General features: G+C 40.1%; 1 protein-coding gene across 1 annotated transcript in view; it reads left to right on the plus strand.

Moving 5' to 3' along the window:
* The window catches only part of UNC79 (unc-79 subunit of NALCN channel complex), a 251,871-nt gene that overhangs the window by 14,631 nt on the left and 219,622 nt on the right, over positions 1-17,618 (plus strand). The window contains exons 4-6 of the mRNA XM_017857864.1: positions 6,445-6,537; positions 15,526-15,581; positions 16,270-16,399. Coding sequence (XP_017713353.1) covers positions 6,445-6,537; positions 15,526-15,581; positions 16,270-16,399 — 279 coding nt within the window. The remainder of the gene's footprint in view (positions 1-6,444; positions 6,538-15,525; positions 15,582-16,269; positions 16,400-17,618) is intronic.

Here is a 17,618-nt window from a genome sequence, read left to right on the forward strand (position 1 = left end):
CAGACTATGCAGTCTCATCTAGTTCCCTTTCCACCCTAAATTTTCTCAAAAAGTCACTTACCTTCAGGGAAAATAAAGGTTCATTTAAATCTTGAAGGCATTATCTTAAAGGCAATTGTGTGACTTACCATTTTTTGTTCTATTCCTACTACTACAGAGGGTGCATGTTATGTTTCTACAACCTTCCAAACGCTAATAGAAAAAATAGTAAAAATGCAAAATATTGATGATATTTAAATAATCTTTAATATATGCAGTCTGTTTTATTAGCCAATGGTTGTTTTTATAAGGTAGGTTTCCCTATATACTTTGAGAGTTTTATTGCTGAGTCATGGGAAATGTTTGACATAGAAATCCAGAAGAACTGAGTTATAATCCTTCAACTCTTGGCAAATCTCCTAACCTCATGGAACTTTGGTTTCCTTAGCTGTAAAATGGTGATAAGGATAACTTCCTTTGTCCACATCCCGTGTCTGTTGTGAAGACCGTGCAATAATGTATGAGAATTGCCTTTAAATATCATGTGATGTTATGCAGGTGTATATCAGGCCAAATGCATAGTCAAATCACAGACATATCAAATCCCATTGCAACTCATTCCAATACCTAGTTAAAATTCACACGTTGTCCTGAAATTTCATCATCTTAAATATTGCTTAAGATAAGAGGCCATCTGCTGGGGCTTTGGAATTTTTTCTTCTAGAGTTTGTTGTATAATAACAATAATCATTGTAGCAGTTTTTGGACTCATAGAATCTGACAGAACACTTCCACAGTATTGATGGGCATTCTGTCCCTGACTTTTCATTAATCTGTAATTCTGCAAATATTTTAATGCTGCATAGGCTCTTGGGTCACGTTATCTTGGTCTTCCTTTTATGTTTAACTGATAATGTCCTTCTGAAGGCATGGACATCTTTTGCTTAAACCCTATCTCATGGAACACAATTACCTCCGCTCACACAAGTAGGAGGCCCACGTAGAGGTGAGACCACTTTTTAATCCAGGCAGTGCAGTCTGGCAGAATATGGGAAATGGTTCTGTTACATTGAAAAACTTACACCATAGTGTGTTTCTTCCTTCCAGATGGGTCCTTTACTTTCACCCTTTAGATAAGTATAAGGCCAGTGGAATTCATTTCAGTATATCCCCATTTAGGCCATTTCTTACCACCAGCTCTCATTGGGGCCAGTCCAGTAGCTTCTGAACTGGTCTCCCTGCTTACCTTTTTAGCCCTCCTACCTTCTGCTTTCCATCAAAAAGCCAGAGCTATCCTCCAGACATGTAAATCAGATCATGCCACTTCCCTCAGCAAAACCACCTAGCTTCCCATCACTCTTACAAATCAAATTCAGTGCCCTTCCTTGGCTCATAGGCCCTCTATGACCTGACCCCTACCTACCTTCCTGTTCCAATCACTACATCTCCTTGTCTTCACTCTGCTCCAGGAGGCTTGGCTTTTCTGCAGTTTCACAAAGGCACCACACTTTTGCTTTTGCTCCATGCTTTAATCTGTCTTCAAAGTCCTTCTCCCAAATGGTCTCATGATTATTTGCTTCCTTACATTCTTTAGGTTTAAGCTCAAGTACATCTTTCAAGATGCCCTTTCTTACCCTCTGGCTAAAACAGGACTTTCCATCACTTTCTCTTTACTCCCTTGCACTGCTTCCATTTTGCCACAAGTACCTGTTTGCCCTTTCTTGTAGAATAGCGCTGTCTACAGAACTTCCTGTAATGATGGAATGTTCCATAAAAACATTAAAAATGTTGTGCTGCCCAGTAGAGTAGCCACTAGCCCCATGTGGCTACTAAGCTCTTAAAATGTGTCTAGTGAGCTCTTAAAATGTGTCTAGTGAGACTGAGGAATGCAATTTTTAATATTATTTAATTTTAATTAAGTTTAAATAGCCACATGTGACTAGTGGTCACCATATTGGGTAACACAGCTCTAGCATCTAGGATCCATAAGGACAAAGATTTGTCTGTATTTTTTTTCTTTTTCTTTTTTTTTATTATACTTTAAGTTCTAGGGTACATGTGCACAACATGTAGGTTTGTTACATATGTATACATGTGCCACGTTGGTATGCTGCCGTGTTGGAGTCCCATTAACTTGTCATTTACATTAGGTGTATCTCCTAATGCTATCCCTCCCCTCTCCCCCAACCCCACGACAGGCCCCAGTGTGTGATGTTCTCCTCCTGTGTCCAAGTGTTCTCATTGTTCAATTCCCACCTATGAGTGAGAACATGCAGTGTTTGGTTTTCTGTCCTTGAGATAGTTTGCTCAGAATGATGGTTTCCAGCTTCATCCATGTCCCTACAAAGGACATGAACTCATCCTTTTTTATGGCTGCGTAATATTCCATGGTGTATATGTATCACATTTTCTTAATCCAGTCTATCGTTGATGGACATTTGGGTTGGTTCCAAGTCTTTGCTATTGTGAATAGTGCTGCAATAAACGTACATGTGCATGTGTTTTTATAGCAGCATGNTCCCCTCTCCCCCAACCCCACGACAGGCCCCAGTGTGTGATGTTCTCCTCCTGTGTCCAAGTGTTCTCATTGTTCAATTCCCACCTATGAGTGAGAACATGCAGTGTTTGGTTTTCTGTCCTTGAGATAGTTTGCTCAGAATGATGGTTTCCAGCTTCATCCATGTCCCTACAAAGGACATGAACTCATCCTTTTTTATGGCTGCGTAATATTCCATGGTGTATATGTATCACATTTTCTTAATCCAGTCTATCGTTGATGGACATTTGGGTTGATTCCAAGTCTTTGCTATTGTGAATAGTGCTGCAATCAACATACATGTGCATGTGCTTTATAGCAGCATGATTTATGATCCTTTGGGTATATACCCAGTAATGGGATGGCTGGGTCAAATGGTATTTCTAGTTCTAGATCCTTGAGGAATCACCACACTGTCTTCCATAGTGGTTGAACTAGTTTACAGTCCCACCAACGGTGTAAAAGTGTTCCTATTTCTCCACATCCTCTCCAGAACCTGTTGTTTCCTTACTTTTTAATGATGACTTGTCTGTCTTTAGCACTGTATCCCCAGGACCTAGAACAATGTCTAGTATACAGGAAATACTGACCAAAAAAGTTGTTGAAATAATCTATTTCTGTCTAAAATAGACAGAAAATGAATAGAGCATTAGCTATGAAGTCAAGTGACTTGGCCTGTAGTCTGAATAATTAGGTTGGTGCTGTCATGCAAATAACTTGATGATCTCTCTTTTATAAAATGGCTTTTCCCATAGAATTCCTCTTTTGAATGAGAGTCATATAAGAGCTGTACATAATAATACATTCAGAACTACAAAATGCATGAACATATTAAGGCATTGTTACTATTCCTGGAGGGAGGAGATCATGGTAATGGTTGTTCTGGTGATGCTGGGAGGATAGGGAATAGGACTGAGAACTTTTAATTGTATTTCCTGAGCACAATATTAAATGCAAAACTTTCTTATTTTGATTAATTATCTTCTCCCTTCTATTGTTTATAATCTTGGCTTTTTACACCCTCATGGGGACAAGCTGCACATCTGTTTACATCATGCCTTTTTAACAAGATTCAATAAATGATGTGTGCCTGTGCACGTTTATTAAATTAGAATTGCAATGATTTTATTCAGTCTGTTAGAAGGCTAGGAAATTGCAAGGCACCGTCTGTTTATGTAAGTATTGCAGCCAATTTCCAAGGCTTGAGCCAGGGGAATGCTTTTGACCTCCTGGCTGGTCATTCTTGACGGAGAGTATGGATTTGTAGGAATAGCAGGGACATCCAGAGGTGGCTGAGCCATTTGGACCATTCTGCAAATAGACTTCACCTAAATCATCTGAGACATGTGGGCATTTCTCCCACTTTTAAAGGCCTCCATTTACAGTGACTCTCAGCCTTCCTTAATAGCAGTTTTCATTGTTGAGAAATACATATTATTAAATGCATATTATTAAAAAGCTTGAGATGAATTTAAACAAAGGTGAAACGCTTGTCCCAAAACAAGAATATATATGTGTGTGTGTGTGTGTGTGTGTGTGTGTGTGTGTATTTCTTGAATATGTCTGAGACAAGAATTTATTTTTTCTTTTCTTTAACAAAGGGCACAGGGCGTGCAATTATTCTTCCTGCCCCAGGACACCTTACTGGGCATTTTCTTCCCTATTTCTCGTCCCTCTAATAGTACTTCTCAAACAGTGGTCCAAAGCCAGCTTGCATCAGAATCACCTGATGTGCTTATTAATTAAACATGTACTTTACTGGAAAATGTGGTTTCCAAGCTGACTCTCCAGAAGTGTCTTCTTTGGCCCGAAAGAAGCTGAATTTGAACAAACTCCCTGGCTACAGTTTGAGAGCAGCTTGCACTTTGTTCCTTAGCATTTGGCTGAAAGTTCTTTTTTCTTGATTAATCACATTTGATTAATCAATTTGACTGTCTAAGAGCAGTGAATTGATCCCCAATCTTTGTCTAATTATTAATACTTATTTATTTAATAAGTTGTGGAGCCAAACTAGTTTATCTCCCTGAGTATCACCTGCTTAGTGGGTTAGCAGCTGCCTAGCTGCAAGCGATTAATAAAAGCCAACTTAAGTAAATAGAACTTAGTGATAGATGTGTTTTGTTTGTTTATTTTTGTAAAATTGTTTTAACGGCCACTGTCTACTTTGGTGCCCAAATTCCTTTATGTAAAAAGAAAAGAATTGTGTTAAATAATTTTTTATCTCCTCTGATTTATTATATGACAAATTTTTATTGGTGTTTTGATGATTCTGTTATACATGTGTTTTATTAGAAGTTATCCTTTTTGGATGTAGGTGAGATATAATCCACACCTACTGTACTTTAATATAAAATAAAATAAAGCAGATTTTGAGGTTATTTGCTTTTTGTTGTTGCTCGTGGCAGTGGTCTTCTCGATTATGTTTAGAAATGTAAGGGTTGACTTTTTGAGGGTTTTGTGCTCTCTGTACACCATTCTGTTCATGCTTGACACTCTGCCACACAAGCCCAAGTGTAAGGAGAGGTTTCTTCTGCTTCTGCAATTTTCCCTGAGAAAAGAGGAATTTATTTTATATTTGAGTCCTAATAAAGTTTTTATTAGGTGGGTCCTCTCTCAATTACTGTGTTTGAAATAAGAAAGTCCTCTTGGGGCCGGGCACAGTGGATCACGCCTATAATCCCAGCACTCTGGGAGGCTGAGGCGGGTGGATCACGAGGTCAGGAGTTCAAGACCAGCCTGGCCAAGATGGTGAAACCTATCTCTACTAAAAATACAAAAATTAGCTGGGTGTGGTAGTGGGTGCCTGCAATCCCAGCTACTCGGGAGGCTGAGGCAGGAGAATCGCTTGAACCCAGGGGGTGGAGGTTGCAGTGAGCCAAGATTGCACCACTGCACTCTAGCCTGGGCAACAAGAGTGAGATTCCGTCTAAGAAAAAAAAAAAAGGAAAGAAAGAAAGTCCTCTTCGGAGACAATGTATTTCCCCAAATGGCTTCCATCAGTGCTACTTTCGAATACTTAAAGGGGTGACCTGATACACTCTCTTAAAAAAGAGAGACAAAGAAATTTAATATGGTATTTGATGTCATCTAAAATAAGCCACTTAAAGATGTCTTAAAAGCAGTTAGTGAGTGGAGACCATGATTATATAGCAATAAGGTGGATTTTAAAGAAACCAGTTTGCTTTGTGATTTTATGCTTGTTGGCGTAGGATAAAATGCCCAGCAACTGTGTTATTCACAGATTCAAAAATTGCTTTATTTCATACAACTCAGATGAATATGAAGATGGTAAGCTCTAGAAAACTAAAAAAGTGGTTCTTATGGTAATGAAGACATTGATGATGGAGTTACATGTGAAGGTTTGAATAAAACTGTTTAATGATATGTGAAAATTGAAAATTTTTAAATTAATACATCATTATTTTTATAATATGTGATTTAGAGTTTGTATTGTAACTAAATTAATGTTATACATTATAATTAAAGTATTATTTCATCTGCATCTCTAAAATTGATATGTTCAATTTGAGTTTAAAACCTTTCCTTTTTATTTTCTCATTGGGATACCCTTCAACATGGCTTTATCTTTGGGCACATAGAGGATTCTGTTTTTTCTTTCTTTTCCATCTAAATACAAACATCTTGGAGGTAGAGATCCCATCTAAGTACAACTCTGATAAAGCCATTACATCACTTTCTGGCGCTGTTCTGTCTCCTTATACATTCTCACTCGATTTTCCTATGGAGATGACAACTATAGCATTTGTATGCCAGGACACATTTTGTGGTTTCATTTGGGCAAAACTTCCATTAGCTTTATTGGAGCTTTTTTTTTTTTTTAAGTTCCTTCTTATCTCTCATGCTCTGTGCAAAGTAACAGGTATATGTAGAGATTAAATTGTGTCTAATCAAAGAACTTTTGGTTGCAGTGGGCTCCTCAAGGAGAGAAGGCGTACCTGCCCATGTTAACCTCTCTGCATCATCCATGCTAATGATCGCAATGCAGTACACATCCAATCCAGGTAAGTGAAAATTGGAAAGGTTTGACTAATTCTAATGCCAGTAATTAAACAAGACATCATACAAGCAGGCTAGATGTTCTCATGTGAGAAGGTCATCATCATGGAGCTGTGTAGAAAACAGACTTTTGAGTTGGAATCAATTTATCTTGCCTATTGCTATTAGGAGTGATCTTGCTGGCTCGTGATATTTTTAGAATATGTGAGGACATGATTTTAGAACATGACTGGAAATGGACTGAATATAAGTATACAGAAATAGTAAAATTAGAAACATAAAAATCACCAGCAATTCTAAGAACAAAAGATAACCACTGTTAATATTTTGGTAAATTGGCTACCCCAGTGCACACAAATATCCTTAAACATAAACCTTTTACTATATTTCTGATTATTTCCATAAAATAAACCAATAAAAGAGGGATTAATGAGTTAAAGGACTTGAGAAATTTTCAATATTTCCAGTAGTATGTGAAAGTACTTGTCTCATTGTGATTTGTCATTATTATTATAAAATTTGTGTAGAGTTAGACAGATGAACATTAATATCTCATTGTTTTGATTTATAGTTCTTCCATTACTAGTGAAGTTGGACAGACTTTCACATTTACTCTGTTTGATTTCCGTTTGTCAGTATAATTGCAAATAACTTTGGAAAACTGACCAAAACATATGCTAAGATATAAACTCATTTTATTTTCATTTAATGTTTATTTGGAAAGTAAACAAATTTGGTGGCACTGTGGTTTTTTTTTTTTTTTTTTTTTTTGCTATCTACTTAATTATGTAATAAATAATAATTGAACTTCTGACTCAGAATGAGGAAAATTTTTTTATTTCAAAATCTTAATGCTTCTAAGTCTGGAGTGTCATCTTCTGTCTTAGTCCGTTGGGTCATAACAAAAATATAAACTGAGTGGCTGATAAACAGTAAACAGTTATTTCTCTCAGTTCTGGAGGCTGGGAAGTCCATGATCAAGGTGGCAGCAGAGTTGATGTCTGGTGAGGGCCTGCTTTCTGGTTCATGGATGGCCATCTTTGTGTTGTGTCCTTAAATGGTGGGAGGGAAGGGGAATTCCCGGGGGCGTCTTTTATAAAGGCAGTAATCCCATGCATAAGGGCTCAGCCCTAATGACCTAATTACTTCCTAAAGGCCCCAACTCTGAATACCATCACATTGAGGGTTAGGGTTTAACATACAAATTAAAATTTTTTTTTTTAGATACAGAGTCTTACTCTGTCACTCAAGCTAGAGTGCAGTAGTGCAATTATGGCTCACTGCAGCCTTGACCTCCCTGGCTCCAGCGATTCTCCTGCCTCAGCCTCTTGAGTAGCTGGGACTACAGGCATGTGCTACCACATCTGGCTAATTTTTTTTGTTTTGTTTTGTTTTGTTTTGTTTTGTTTTGTTTTGAGACGGAGTCTCACTCTGTCCACCAGGCTGGAGTGCGGTGGCGCTATCTCGGCTCACTGCAAGCTCCGCCTCCCGGGTTCCCGCCATTCTCCTGCCTCAGCCTCCCGAGTAGCTGGGACTACAGGCGCCCGCCACGGCGCCCAGCTAACTTTTTTTTGTATTTTAGTAGAGATGGGGTTTCACCGTGGTCTCGATCTCCTGACCTTGTGATCCGCCCGCCTCGGCCTCCCAAAGTGCTGGGATTACAGGCGTGAGCCACCGCGCCCGACCATCTGGCTAATTTTTAAATATTTTTTAGAGACAAGGTCTCATTATGTTTCCCAGACTGGTCTCAAACTCCTGACCTCAAGTGATCCTCCTGCCGTGGACTCCCAAAGTACTGGGATCACATGCATAAACCACCATGTCTGGCAACATATAAATTTTGAGAGGACACACAAGCATTTAGTCTATAGTATTCCACCCTATTTTCCCAAACTCATGTTATTCTCATATGTAAAACATTCATTCCATCCCAATAGCCCTGAAAATTGTAACTCATTTCAGCATGAACTCAAGAGTCCAAAGTCTCATGTAAATACCATCTAAATCAGATATGGGTGAGGCAATTTCCTGAGGCAATTTCCTCTCCAGCTGTGAGCCTATGAAATCAAACAAGTTATATGCTTCCAAAATACAATGGTTGGACAGGCATAGCATAGACATTCCCATCCAAAAGAGAGAAATGGGAAAGAAAAAAGGGGTAACAGGTTCCAAGTAAGTCTAAAACCCAACAACATTATACCTTAAGGTTTGAAAATTACCTTCTTCGACTTGATGCTCTGCCTTCCAGGCCCACTGGGGTGGAGGTCCCACCTTCCAAACCCATTGGGGTAAGAGTTCTGTCTTCTGGACCCACTGAGGTGGTGGCCCTGCATGGCAGCTTTGCCGTGTAGGGGTTGGGCCCCCAATTCCCTGCCCCTATGGCTTTGCATAGCTCTGCCTCCATGGCTTGCTGGGCATTGCCCTGGTGGGGGCTCTCTACAGTGACCCTGGCCCCCACAGTGGTTCCCTTCCTGGGCCCCACTCTGCAGGCTGGGGTCCGGTGCCCATGACTCTCTCAGGGTGGAGTTCCAGCTCTCCTGGGCATCCTTTGAAATCTAGGTGGAGGTGACTACACCCCCATGCCTTTTCTGGGTACAGTGCATGCTGCTTTGCCCAAAGGGCAGCTGAACAGTGAGGCACTGGAATATAGAACTGAATTTTACAATGTGAGAAGGTGCCTTGTGAGGGTGTGGCATGCCCTGAAGTCTCAAAAGTGCTGGTGGCCTCTCCTTGGAAATGATTTTTCCCCCAGGGTCCTTGCACTCTGGGTCTGTGATAGGAGGGGCAGTGCAGAGAATTTCTGAAGTGCCTCTGGGGTCATTCTTCCACTGTTTTGGACAATACCTCCTGGTTTCTGTTGAGATAGCTGACTAATCTTATTAATTGGTCACTTGGCTACACTCTCACCATTCTCTTCCTAACAGGCTTCTTTATCCTTTCAATACAGATAGGCTGAGAGTCTTCCAAATCTTTAAGTTCTTCTTCCTCTTTGATGAAGAATTCTGTCTTTGGATCATTCTCTCTCCTCACATTTTATTACAGTATTAGCAGTCAGAAGAAATCCAGCTGCTCCTTCAACACTTTGCTAAGAAATTTTCTTAGCCAAGTATCCAATTTTATCACTCACAAGTTCTACCATCCACAAAACACTAGGACACGAACACAATTCAGCCAAGTTCTTTGCCACTTCATAGCAAGGATGGCCTTTCCTCCACTTTCCAGTAATGTGTTCCTCATTTCTGTCTGAGATGGCATCAGAATTGCCTTTACTGTTCATATTTATACTAACATTCTCTTCAGGATCATTTAGGTATTCTCTGAGAAGACTGAGGCTTTTTCTACTGCTTTCCTCTTTTCTTTTTCAACCCTTGCCAGAATTGCTTTTAAAGGTCTATTCATGGCAATATAGGCTTTTTTCTAGCCTGCACATCAAAACTCTTCCAGCCCTTACCTGTTACCCAGTTCCAAAGCCTTTCCCACATTTTTAGCTATTTGTTACAGTGTCACCCCACTTCTCAGTACCAATTTTCTGTTTTAGTCCATTTGGGTTGCTATAACAAAAATTCTATAAACTGGATGACTTATAAGCAATGCACATTTGTTTCTCATAGTTCCAGGAGCTGGGAAGTCCAAAATCAAGGTGCTGATAGATTGGATGATCTGTGAGAACTCATTTCCTGGTTCATGAATGGCTGTCATTCTGCTGTGTCCTCAAATGACAGAAAGGACAAGGGATTTCTCTGCAGCCTCTTTTATAAGGGCACTGATCACCTCTTAAAGGCTCCACTTGTTAATATCACATTAGGGGGTTTGGATTTAACAGAAGAATTTTGAGGTGGCACAAACATTCAGTCTGTAGCATTCTTTAAGTATGAAATCTCTTATGATTATTATATAGATATAATTAAAAATATATATGGGGAAATTATATCATATATCTGGCTTAAAATAATCAAAATATTATATTTATTATATTATGTCCTTAATAAAACCATTTTTTGGAATCTAGTTAATTAGAGTCTCATCATGAGAGTTTGGTCCAAATTTCTAAGCTAGATGGGTAGTAAAGCAGGGTGCTTTGAGATTAGTCATATGTGGATTCACATCTGAGCTTACCTGCAAATTGCCAGTTAGTGAACCTGAGTAAGTGTTTACCCCCTGAAACCAAGTGTCCTCATCTATAAAATGGAAATAATTCTTCCTGCGGTACTTTAAAATGCTGCCGTGAAGATTTAATGGGTTACATATATGTAAAGTGCTTACTTTAGTGAATGACACATTGTAAATTCTCAATAAGTAGTGAATCCCTACAATTTGCCGTTTTCTTCTTGGAGTTGAATGTTGAGTTGAATGTTTCACTGGAAAACCACTGTGGTCAGACAGAGTTACATCTATTATTTGAAAATCTGTATCTTCATTTGCTCATGAGGAAATGTTTATAACCAGCTACTCTATACTAGGAATCATAGTTGGGACCCAAAACTAGTCTTGTGATATAGGAAGCACTTAAGTGAGGCAACATCCACCAGGGGCTCTCTGGGACCAAGCAGTAGGTCATCATCGTTCTGTTGTTTGAATTTTTATTGGAAGAAGCGCAACTGGCAACTTGTTCCTTATGGCTGATTGTGTATCAAGGATAGAGCACAATCCTTACTTAAGTAACCAGCATTCATTGAGCACCTTCTATATACAGGGCTCTGTGCTAGGCATTGTGGAAACCACACAAAAACATACGATATGGTGCTTGCTATGAAGCTTATGTCTAATTGGGAAGATCAGGCATATTTACGTAAGTCATTAGTTGACGATGTAATGTAGTACATAGGAGTACTAAATAAATATGTTAGACAGTGTTAATTCATCAGAAGGAGGGAGCTGTATGGATTGAAATGATCAGAAAAGACTTTGTGTCACTTGGGCCAAGGATGAGTTTTAAATTATGGACTGAGTTTTGTTTTGTTTTATTTTTCGAGATGGAATCTCACTTTGTTGCCCAGGCTGGAGTGCAGTGGCATGGCTCACTGCAACCTCTGCCTCCCGGGTTCAAGCAATTCTCTTGCCTCAGCCTCCCCAGTATCTGGGACTACAGGCACATGCTACTATGCTTGGCTAATTTTTGTATTTTTAGTAGAGATGGGGTTTCATCATGTTGGCTAGACTGGCCTCGAACTCCTGACCTCAAGTGATCCGCCTGTCTTGGCCTCCCAAAGTGCTGGGATTATAGGCATGAGCCACCATGCCTGGCGGGACAGAGTTTTTATTGATAAGGTAAATGGGGCATTCTGGGAGGGGAAGCTGTTTTAACAAAGGAACCGTCCAGGTACGTTCATGGGTCAGTGGACGGCTCTGAACAAGGTTCATATAGCATACCCGTGGAGAATAGCAGACACTGTATGAGAAAGTGTCTTGGAACATCTGAACTTGAGAATTCAGTGATGACTTAAGACCAAATTTCCAATTCTAGAGCGACCATTCAATCAGTAGTCAGTGAGTATCCACCATGTGCTAAGCACTGGGGGCTCCATGGTTAGTGACATGGGACTGACCCCATCCTCATCTCAGGAAGCTTATCATATGATTGGGGTGAGGGGCGAGAAGACAATCAAATAATCATAAAATCAAGTGTAAAGTTTCACTTGTGACAAGTGCTTCAAGTACGTTATGCTATAAGATGTTATAAAAGGAAATTTTGCTTTTATTGAGGAAGTCAGGGGGGCTTCTTTGAGGAAGTAACCTTTGGTTTGAGAACTGCAGGATGAGTAGTGTGAACAAGGCCTACAAGGAGGGATGGTTCAGGAAGAGGAATCTCATGTGTCATGGCAAACAGCTGAGACTGAAGGATCAGTGTAGCTGGAACTCAGAGTGAGGGCTCACTGGTGTGACGTTAGACTTAAAGTTCCATGGGCTGGAACATGCAGGGTGTTGTGAGCTCTGTTAGGGAGGCCTGTGTTTATTCCAAATCTAATGGGAAGCTGCTGAAGGGCTTTGAGTGGGCTGTGGTGTGTGTCACCCCCGCTGCAGTTGAGAACAGATTGAAAAGAAGCCAGGTTGTGTATAGATTGACCTGGAAGGAGGTCATTGCATTTGTCTAAGCACTTCAAAGGCAGGGACAATTGAAACTGAAGAACAAGCAGATCTATCTGAGAGCTATTTAGGAAGTAAAATTGATAAGTCTTGGTAACATAGTGGCTAGAGTGCGTTTCTGGATGCACTAACTGGATGCATGGTGGTCATATTAGTTTGTTGTTGCATTGCTATAAAGAAATACCTAAGACTAGGTAGTATATAAAGAAAAGAGGTGTCATTGACTCATGGTTCTGTAGGTTGTACAGGAAGCATAGTAGCTCCTCTCTGTAAGGGGGGACTCAGAAAACTCATAATCATGGTAGAAGGCAAAAGGGAAGCACGTCTTACATGGCTCGAGCAGGAGGAAGAGAGAGAAGGGGACTTGCCACTTTTTTTTTTTTTTTTTTTTGAGACAGACTTTTGCTCTTGTTGTCCAGGCTGGAGTGCAGTGGCACAATCTCAGCTCACTGCAACCAGGTTCAAGCAATTCTCCTGCCTCAGCCTCCTGAGTAGCTGGGATTACAGGCGCCCACCACCACACCCAGCTAATTTTTTGTATTTTTAATAGAGACGGAGTTTCACCATGTTGGCCAGTCTGGTCTTGAACTCCTGACCTCAGGAGTTTTGATCCATCCACCTCGGCCTCCCAAAGTGCTGGGATTACAGGCATGGTGGCACACACTTTTAAACAACCAGATCTTGTGAGAACTGTATCATGAGAATAGCACAAAAGGGATGGTGCTAAACCATTCATGAAGGACCCACCCCCATGATCCAATCACCTTTTTAAGTTTTTAAGGCCCTACCTCCAACATTGGGGATTCCAACTGAACCTGAGATTTGGTGGGGACACAGATGCAAACTGTAACAGTGGTTCTACTCACTGATAAAGGAGGCATTGGAAGAAGAAGATCAGGCCTCTGAGGGAAGATCTTGAGATCTGTTTCAGATGTGTTGTGTTCACGGTATCTTTGAGACACCTAATAGGAGCTGGTAATTAGGTAGTTGTATTATGAGTCTGGAGCTCAGAACAGAGCTTTGGACTAGAGCTAATGAACTTTGAGCCCACACACAAGTGTCCAGTGACCTTCATTGAATTACATATAGATGGCTGCTGAAGTTGTGAATGAGTGTGAGATTGTTTAGGGGAGAGCAGAGAATGAAAGAAATGTGGAGTGGTTCTGTGACTAGGCCTTCAGGAACTTCAACAGATAATGGCCCAGTGGAAGAGAATGAGCTCTCCAAAGAGACAGAGAGGTTGCACTGTTAAGATGTCTTTGGCTGACAGAGGCTTTAAAGTATAAGCACATTGGTTGTTTACTTAATAGGAAGTCCTGAAGATAGCTCCACAATATCAGGGGACTGAGATCTTGGAATTCCCCTGATGTTTGCAAGAAGGCTGCCACTGTGGAGGTTGTTATAACCTTACATAACTACATGCAAAAACAGGTAATAGGATCAAGCAGAGTCATTAAGAGAAAAGTCTCCTGGTGTCCCTCTTTTGTTTTATCAGAGGGAGAAAGTATGTCTCAGAAGCTCCCCAGCAGATTTTCTCCTCATTCTTACTATCCAGAACTGAGTCACATGGCCACCTGTAGCTGCAAGGGGCTCTGGGAAAGTATCTTGCTTTTGTAGTCTGTGTATTGGTACATTAGTCCGTTTTTACACTGCTATAAAGAACTGCCAGAGACTGGGTAATTTATAATGAAAAGAGGTTTAATTGACTCACAGTTCCACATGGCTGGGAAGGCCTCAGGAAACTTAACAATCACGGTAGAAGGTGAAGGGGAAGCAAAGACCTTCTTCACATGATGGCAAGAATGAGAGAACTAGCAAGTGCAGGGAAAACTGCCTTTATGAAACCATCAGATTTTGTGAGAACTCACTCACTATCACGAGAACAGCATTGGGCAAACTGCCCCCACGATCCAATCACTTCCCACTTGGTCTCTTCCTAAAACCTGGGGATTACAATTCAAGATGAGATTTGGGTGGGGACACACAACTTAACCATATCAATTGGCAAATGGACAAGAAAAAAAGGGTGTTGACAGCAGTTGAGTAGTAACAGTGTTGTCCACCACAGGTGACAGGGGAGGGTCATTCATAGTATGAAGCCAAGGAAAGAGTGTTTCAAAAAGGAGACAGTAGTCAGCAGTACTGAATGTGGCTGAAAAGTCAAGTAAGATGCAGACTGAAAAATGTCCATTGGATTGAATGACATGGAGGTCATTGGTGAATAAAGTGTGAACTGCTCAATGTCAGCATAAGCCTGGAATATAGATTAGGGAAGGTATCAAAAGGCATCTAACTAGGTTGAAAGTATCTTTGTTCCCCAAGTGAAGATAGGCAAATCAAGGAATCTTGCTGTCGTGTAGCTTTTAAAAATTCCTCTACAAGATGGAATTGATGATGAAAAGATAAAACTCCACTCTAATCCGTTAAGTCTGTCACTCGCTATCCATTCAACCTTGGGCAAGTTGGAAACTGAGCCTTAGTTTCCTAACTGCACCATGGTAATTGTGAGATAATACGTATAAAGCTCTTTCTACAATATCTAGCAAATAATGAATGTTCAATAAATATGAGCTTTTATTATGATTCTGTTGGGCTAGTTTTTTTTTCCTATGTAGATCCTATGTTGGTACAAGTTTATTTTATGAATGTATGATTACTAGGGACTTTAAAAATATTTCCGTTGTTAACATGAAGCATGAAATAATTCTCAAGGACGTTGGGACAAAGCTTGATAAGGTCAAGGGCTTATGTGATATTTTTTAAGTATGAACATATGGACAGAAGTTATTTCTAATTTAATGATTAGAGACTGAAAAGTCATATTGAAGTAATTTGTTATATATATATATCAAAGGATGTTTTGTTTGGTATTTACATTTCATGTACGAATTACATTTTCTACATTACAGTGTATCATTGTCAATTACTGGAATGCCTCATGAAATATAAACAAGAAGTCTGGAAAGTAAGTTTTGGGTCAAATTTAACCCATAGTCACAAACTTAATTTGTATAATACAGTAAAAATTGTTTACATATTAAAACTGTTGTTTAGGTCAAATTTATTGATGTCCTATTATTTTGATGTGGCAGTACCTATAATTCTTTCTTTAATGGTTAATTATTTATCATTTAGAGCAGAAATGGTACTTTAAGAACATCGTGTCTTGACGGATAAAGTAATTGGATATATCTTATTCTTGGAATTAAGCTAATATTATATGTTATGACAAACAATTTTATTTAATTTGAAAGGTTGCTTGAGAATCTGTCCTCTTTCAAATAGGAGATGTGAATGTTTAAGAAATGTGATTAGGGAAATATTTTTTCAAATGCAGTATTTGGCAAACTCTTATGCTACTCTAAAATCTTTCTTTAACATCAGTCTGATTAGAGACGAATTTGTTAGAAGATAAAGTACTTTGTACTCTACCTGTGAGGGCTCATTTACAGAAGGACCAGTAAATACATAAATCATAAAAATATAATGTTTTAACGGGATCTAATCTATGAAACATGCCTGCATGAGATTCCAGGGAAATTACTCACCTCAACCCCTCCATTAGAATTTTCACTGCTTTGGTAATGTTGAAGTCTCTACCTTTCTTTTTATTTCATGATGCTAAGTCAAAATATGCTTGCTGTTTCCTTTAGGATCTTTTGTATGTGATTGCGTATGGGCCTTCACAAGTGAAGCCTCCAGCTGTGCAAATGCTTTTCCACTACTGGCCCAATTTAAAACCTCCTGGGGCAATAAGCGAGTACAGGGGGTTGCAGTACACAGGTAAGAGGAGAGGAGCCCTGTGATGCCCCATCTGTATTTCTCCTGTGCCACACTGGCCTCACTTACTTATACATATATTTTTATCTTGCTGGATTATATTTACTGTGCCTTTGGACATGGTCATAAATCCTTTCTGAAACTAAGTGGTTTAAAGATGAATTAATTCAAATCAATTTCAAAAGCATTTATGGCATCAGGGCAAATTGTCTTAAGTCTCAGTCCCATTTGCTATACCACTGGCTGAGGGTCTTAACTCTGGCTACCGTTAATCACTCCACAGGGATGAGCAGTGAGAGTGATGCTGCAGATTTGCTCATCATTTAGCAGAAACCCTAACTAGCAGATTCTGCTCTGATAAGAAGGCTTGCAGCACTTTCAATATCACCAGCTCATGCACTAAATAAAAATTAAATGACCCAGACTGGGCGCGGTGGCTCACGCCTGTAATCCCAGCACTTTGGGAGACCAAGGCAGGCAGATGACAAGGTCAAGAGATGGAGACCATCCTGGCTAACATGGTGAAACCCTGTCTCTACTAAAACTACAAAAATTAGCTGGGCATGGTGGTACGCGCCTGTAGTCCCAGCCAGTTGGGAGGCTGAGGCGGGAGAATCGCTTCAATCTGGGAGGCGGAGATGGAAATGGGCCAAGACCGCACCACTACACTCCAGCCTGGCTGCAGAGTGAGACTCTGTCTAAAAAAAAAAAAAAAAAAAAAATAAAAGACCCCAAAAGGCTGGGCACCGTGACTCACGCCTATAATCTCAGCACTTTGGGAGACTGAGACGTACGGATCACCTGAGGTCCAGAGTTTGAGACCAGCCTGGCCAACATGTAAAATTAGCCAGTTTTGTTCCTTATGCCTGTAATCCCAGCTACTCAGAAGGCTGAGGCAGAAGAATCACTTGAACCCAGGAGGCGGAGGTTGCAGTGAGCCAAGGAGTGTCATTGCACTCCAGCCTGGGTGACTGAGCCAGACTCTGTCTCAAAATAAAATAAAATAAAATAATAATAATAATTAATAAAAAATAAAAAATAAGTCAGGCATGGTCACTCACGCCTGTAATCCCAGCACTTTGGGAGGCCTGGGTGGGCAGATCACGAGGTCAGGAGATCGAGACCATCCTGGCCAACATGGTGAAACCTGGTCTGTACTAAAAATACAAAAAAATTTTAGCCGGGTGTGGTAGTGCGTGCCTCTAGTCCCAGCTACTTGGGA

This window comes from Rhinopithecus bieti, unplaced genomic scaffold (assembly GCF_001698545.2).
Source record: "Rhinopithecus bieti isolate Rb0 unplaced genomic scaffold, ASM169854v2 scaffold_41913, whole genome shotgun sequence".
In the NCBI taxonomy this organism is placed as follows: Eukaryota; Metazoa; Chordata; class Mammalia; order Primates; family Cercopithecidae; genus Rhinopithecus; species Rhinopithecus bieti.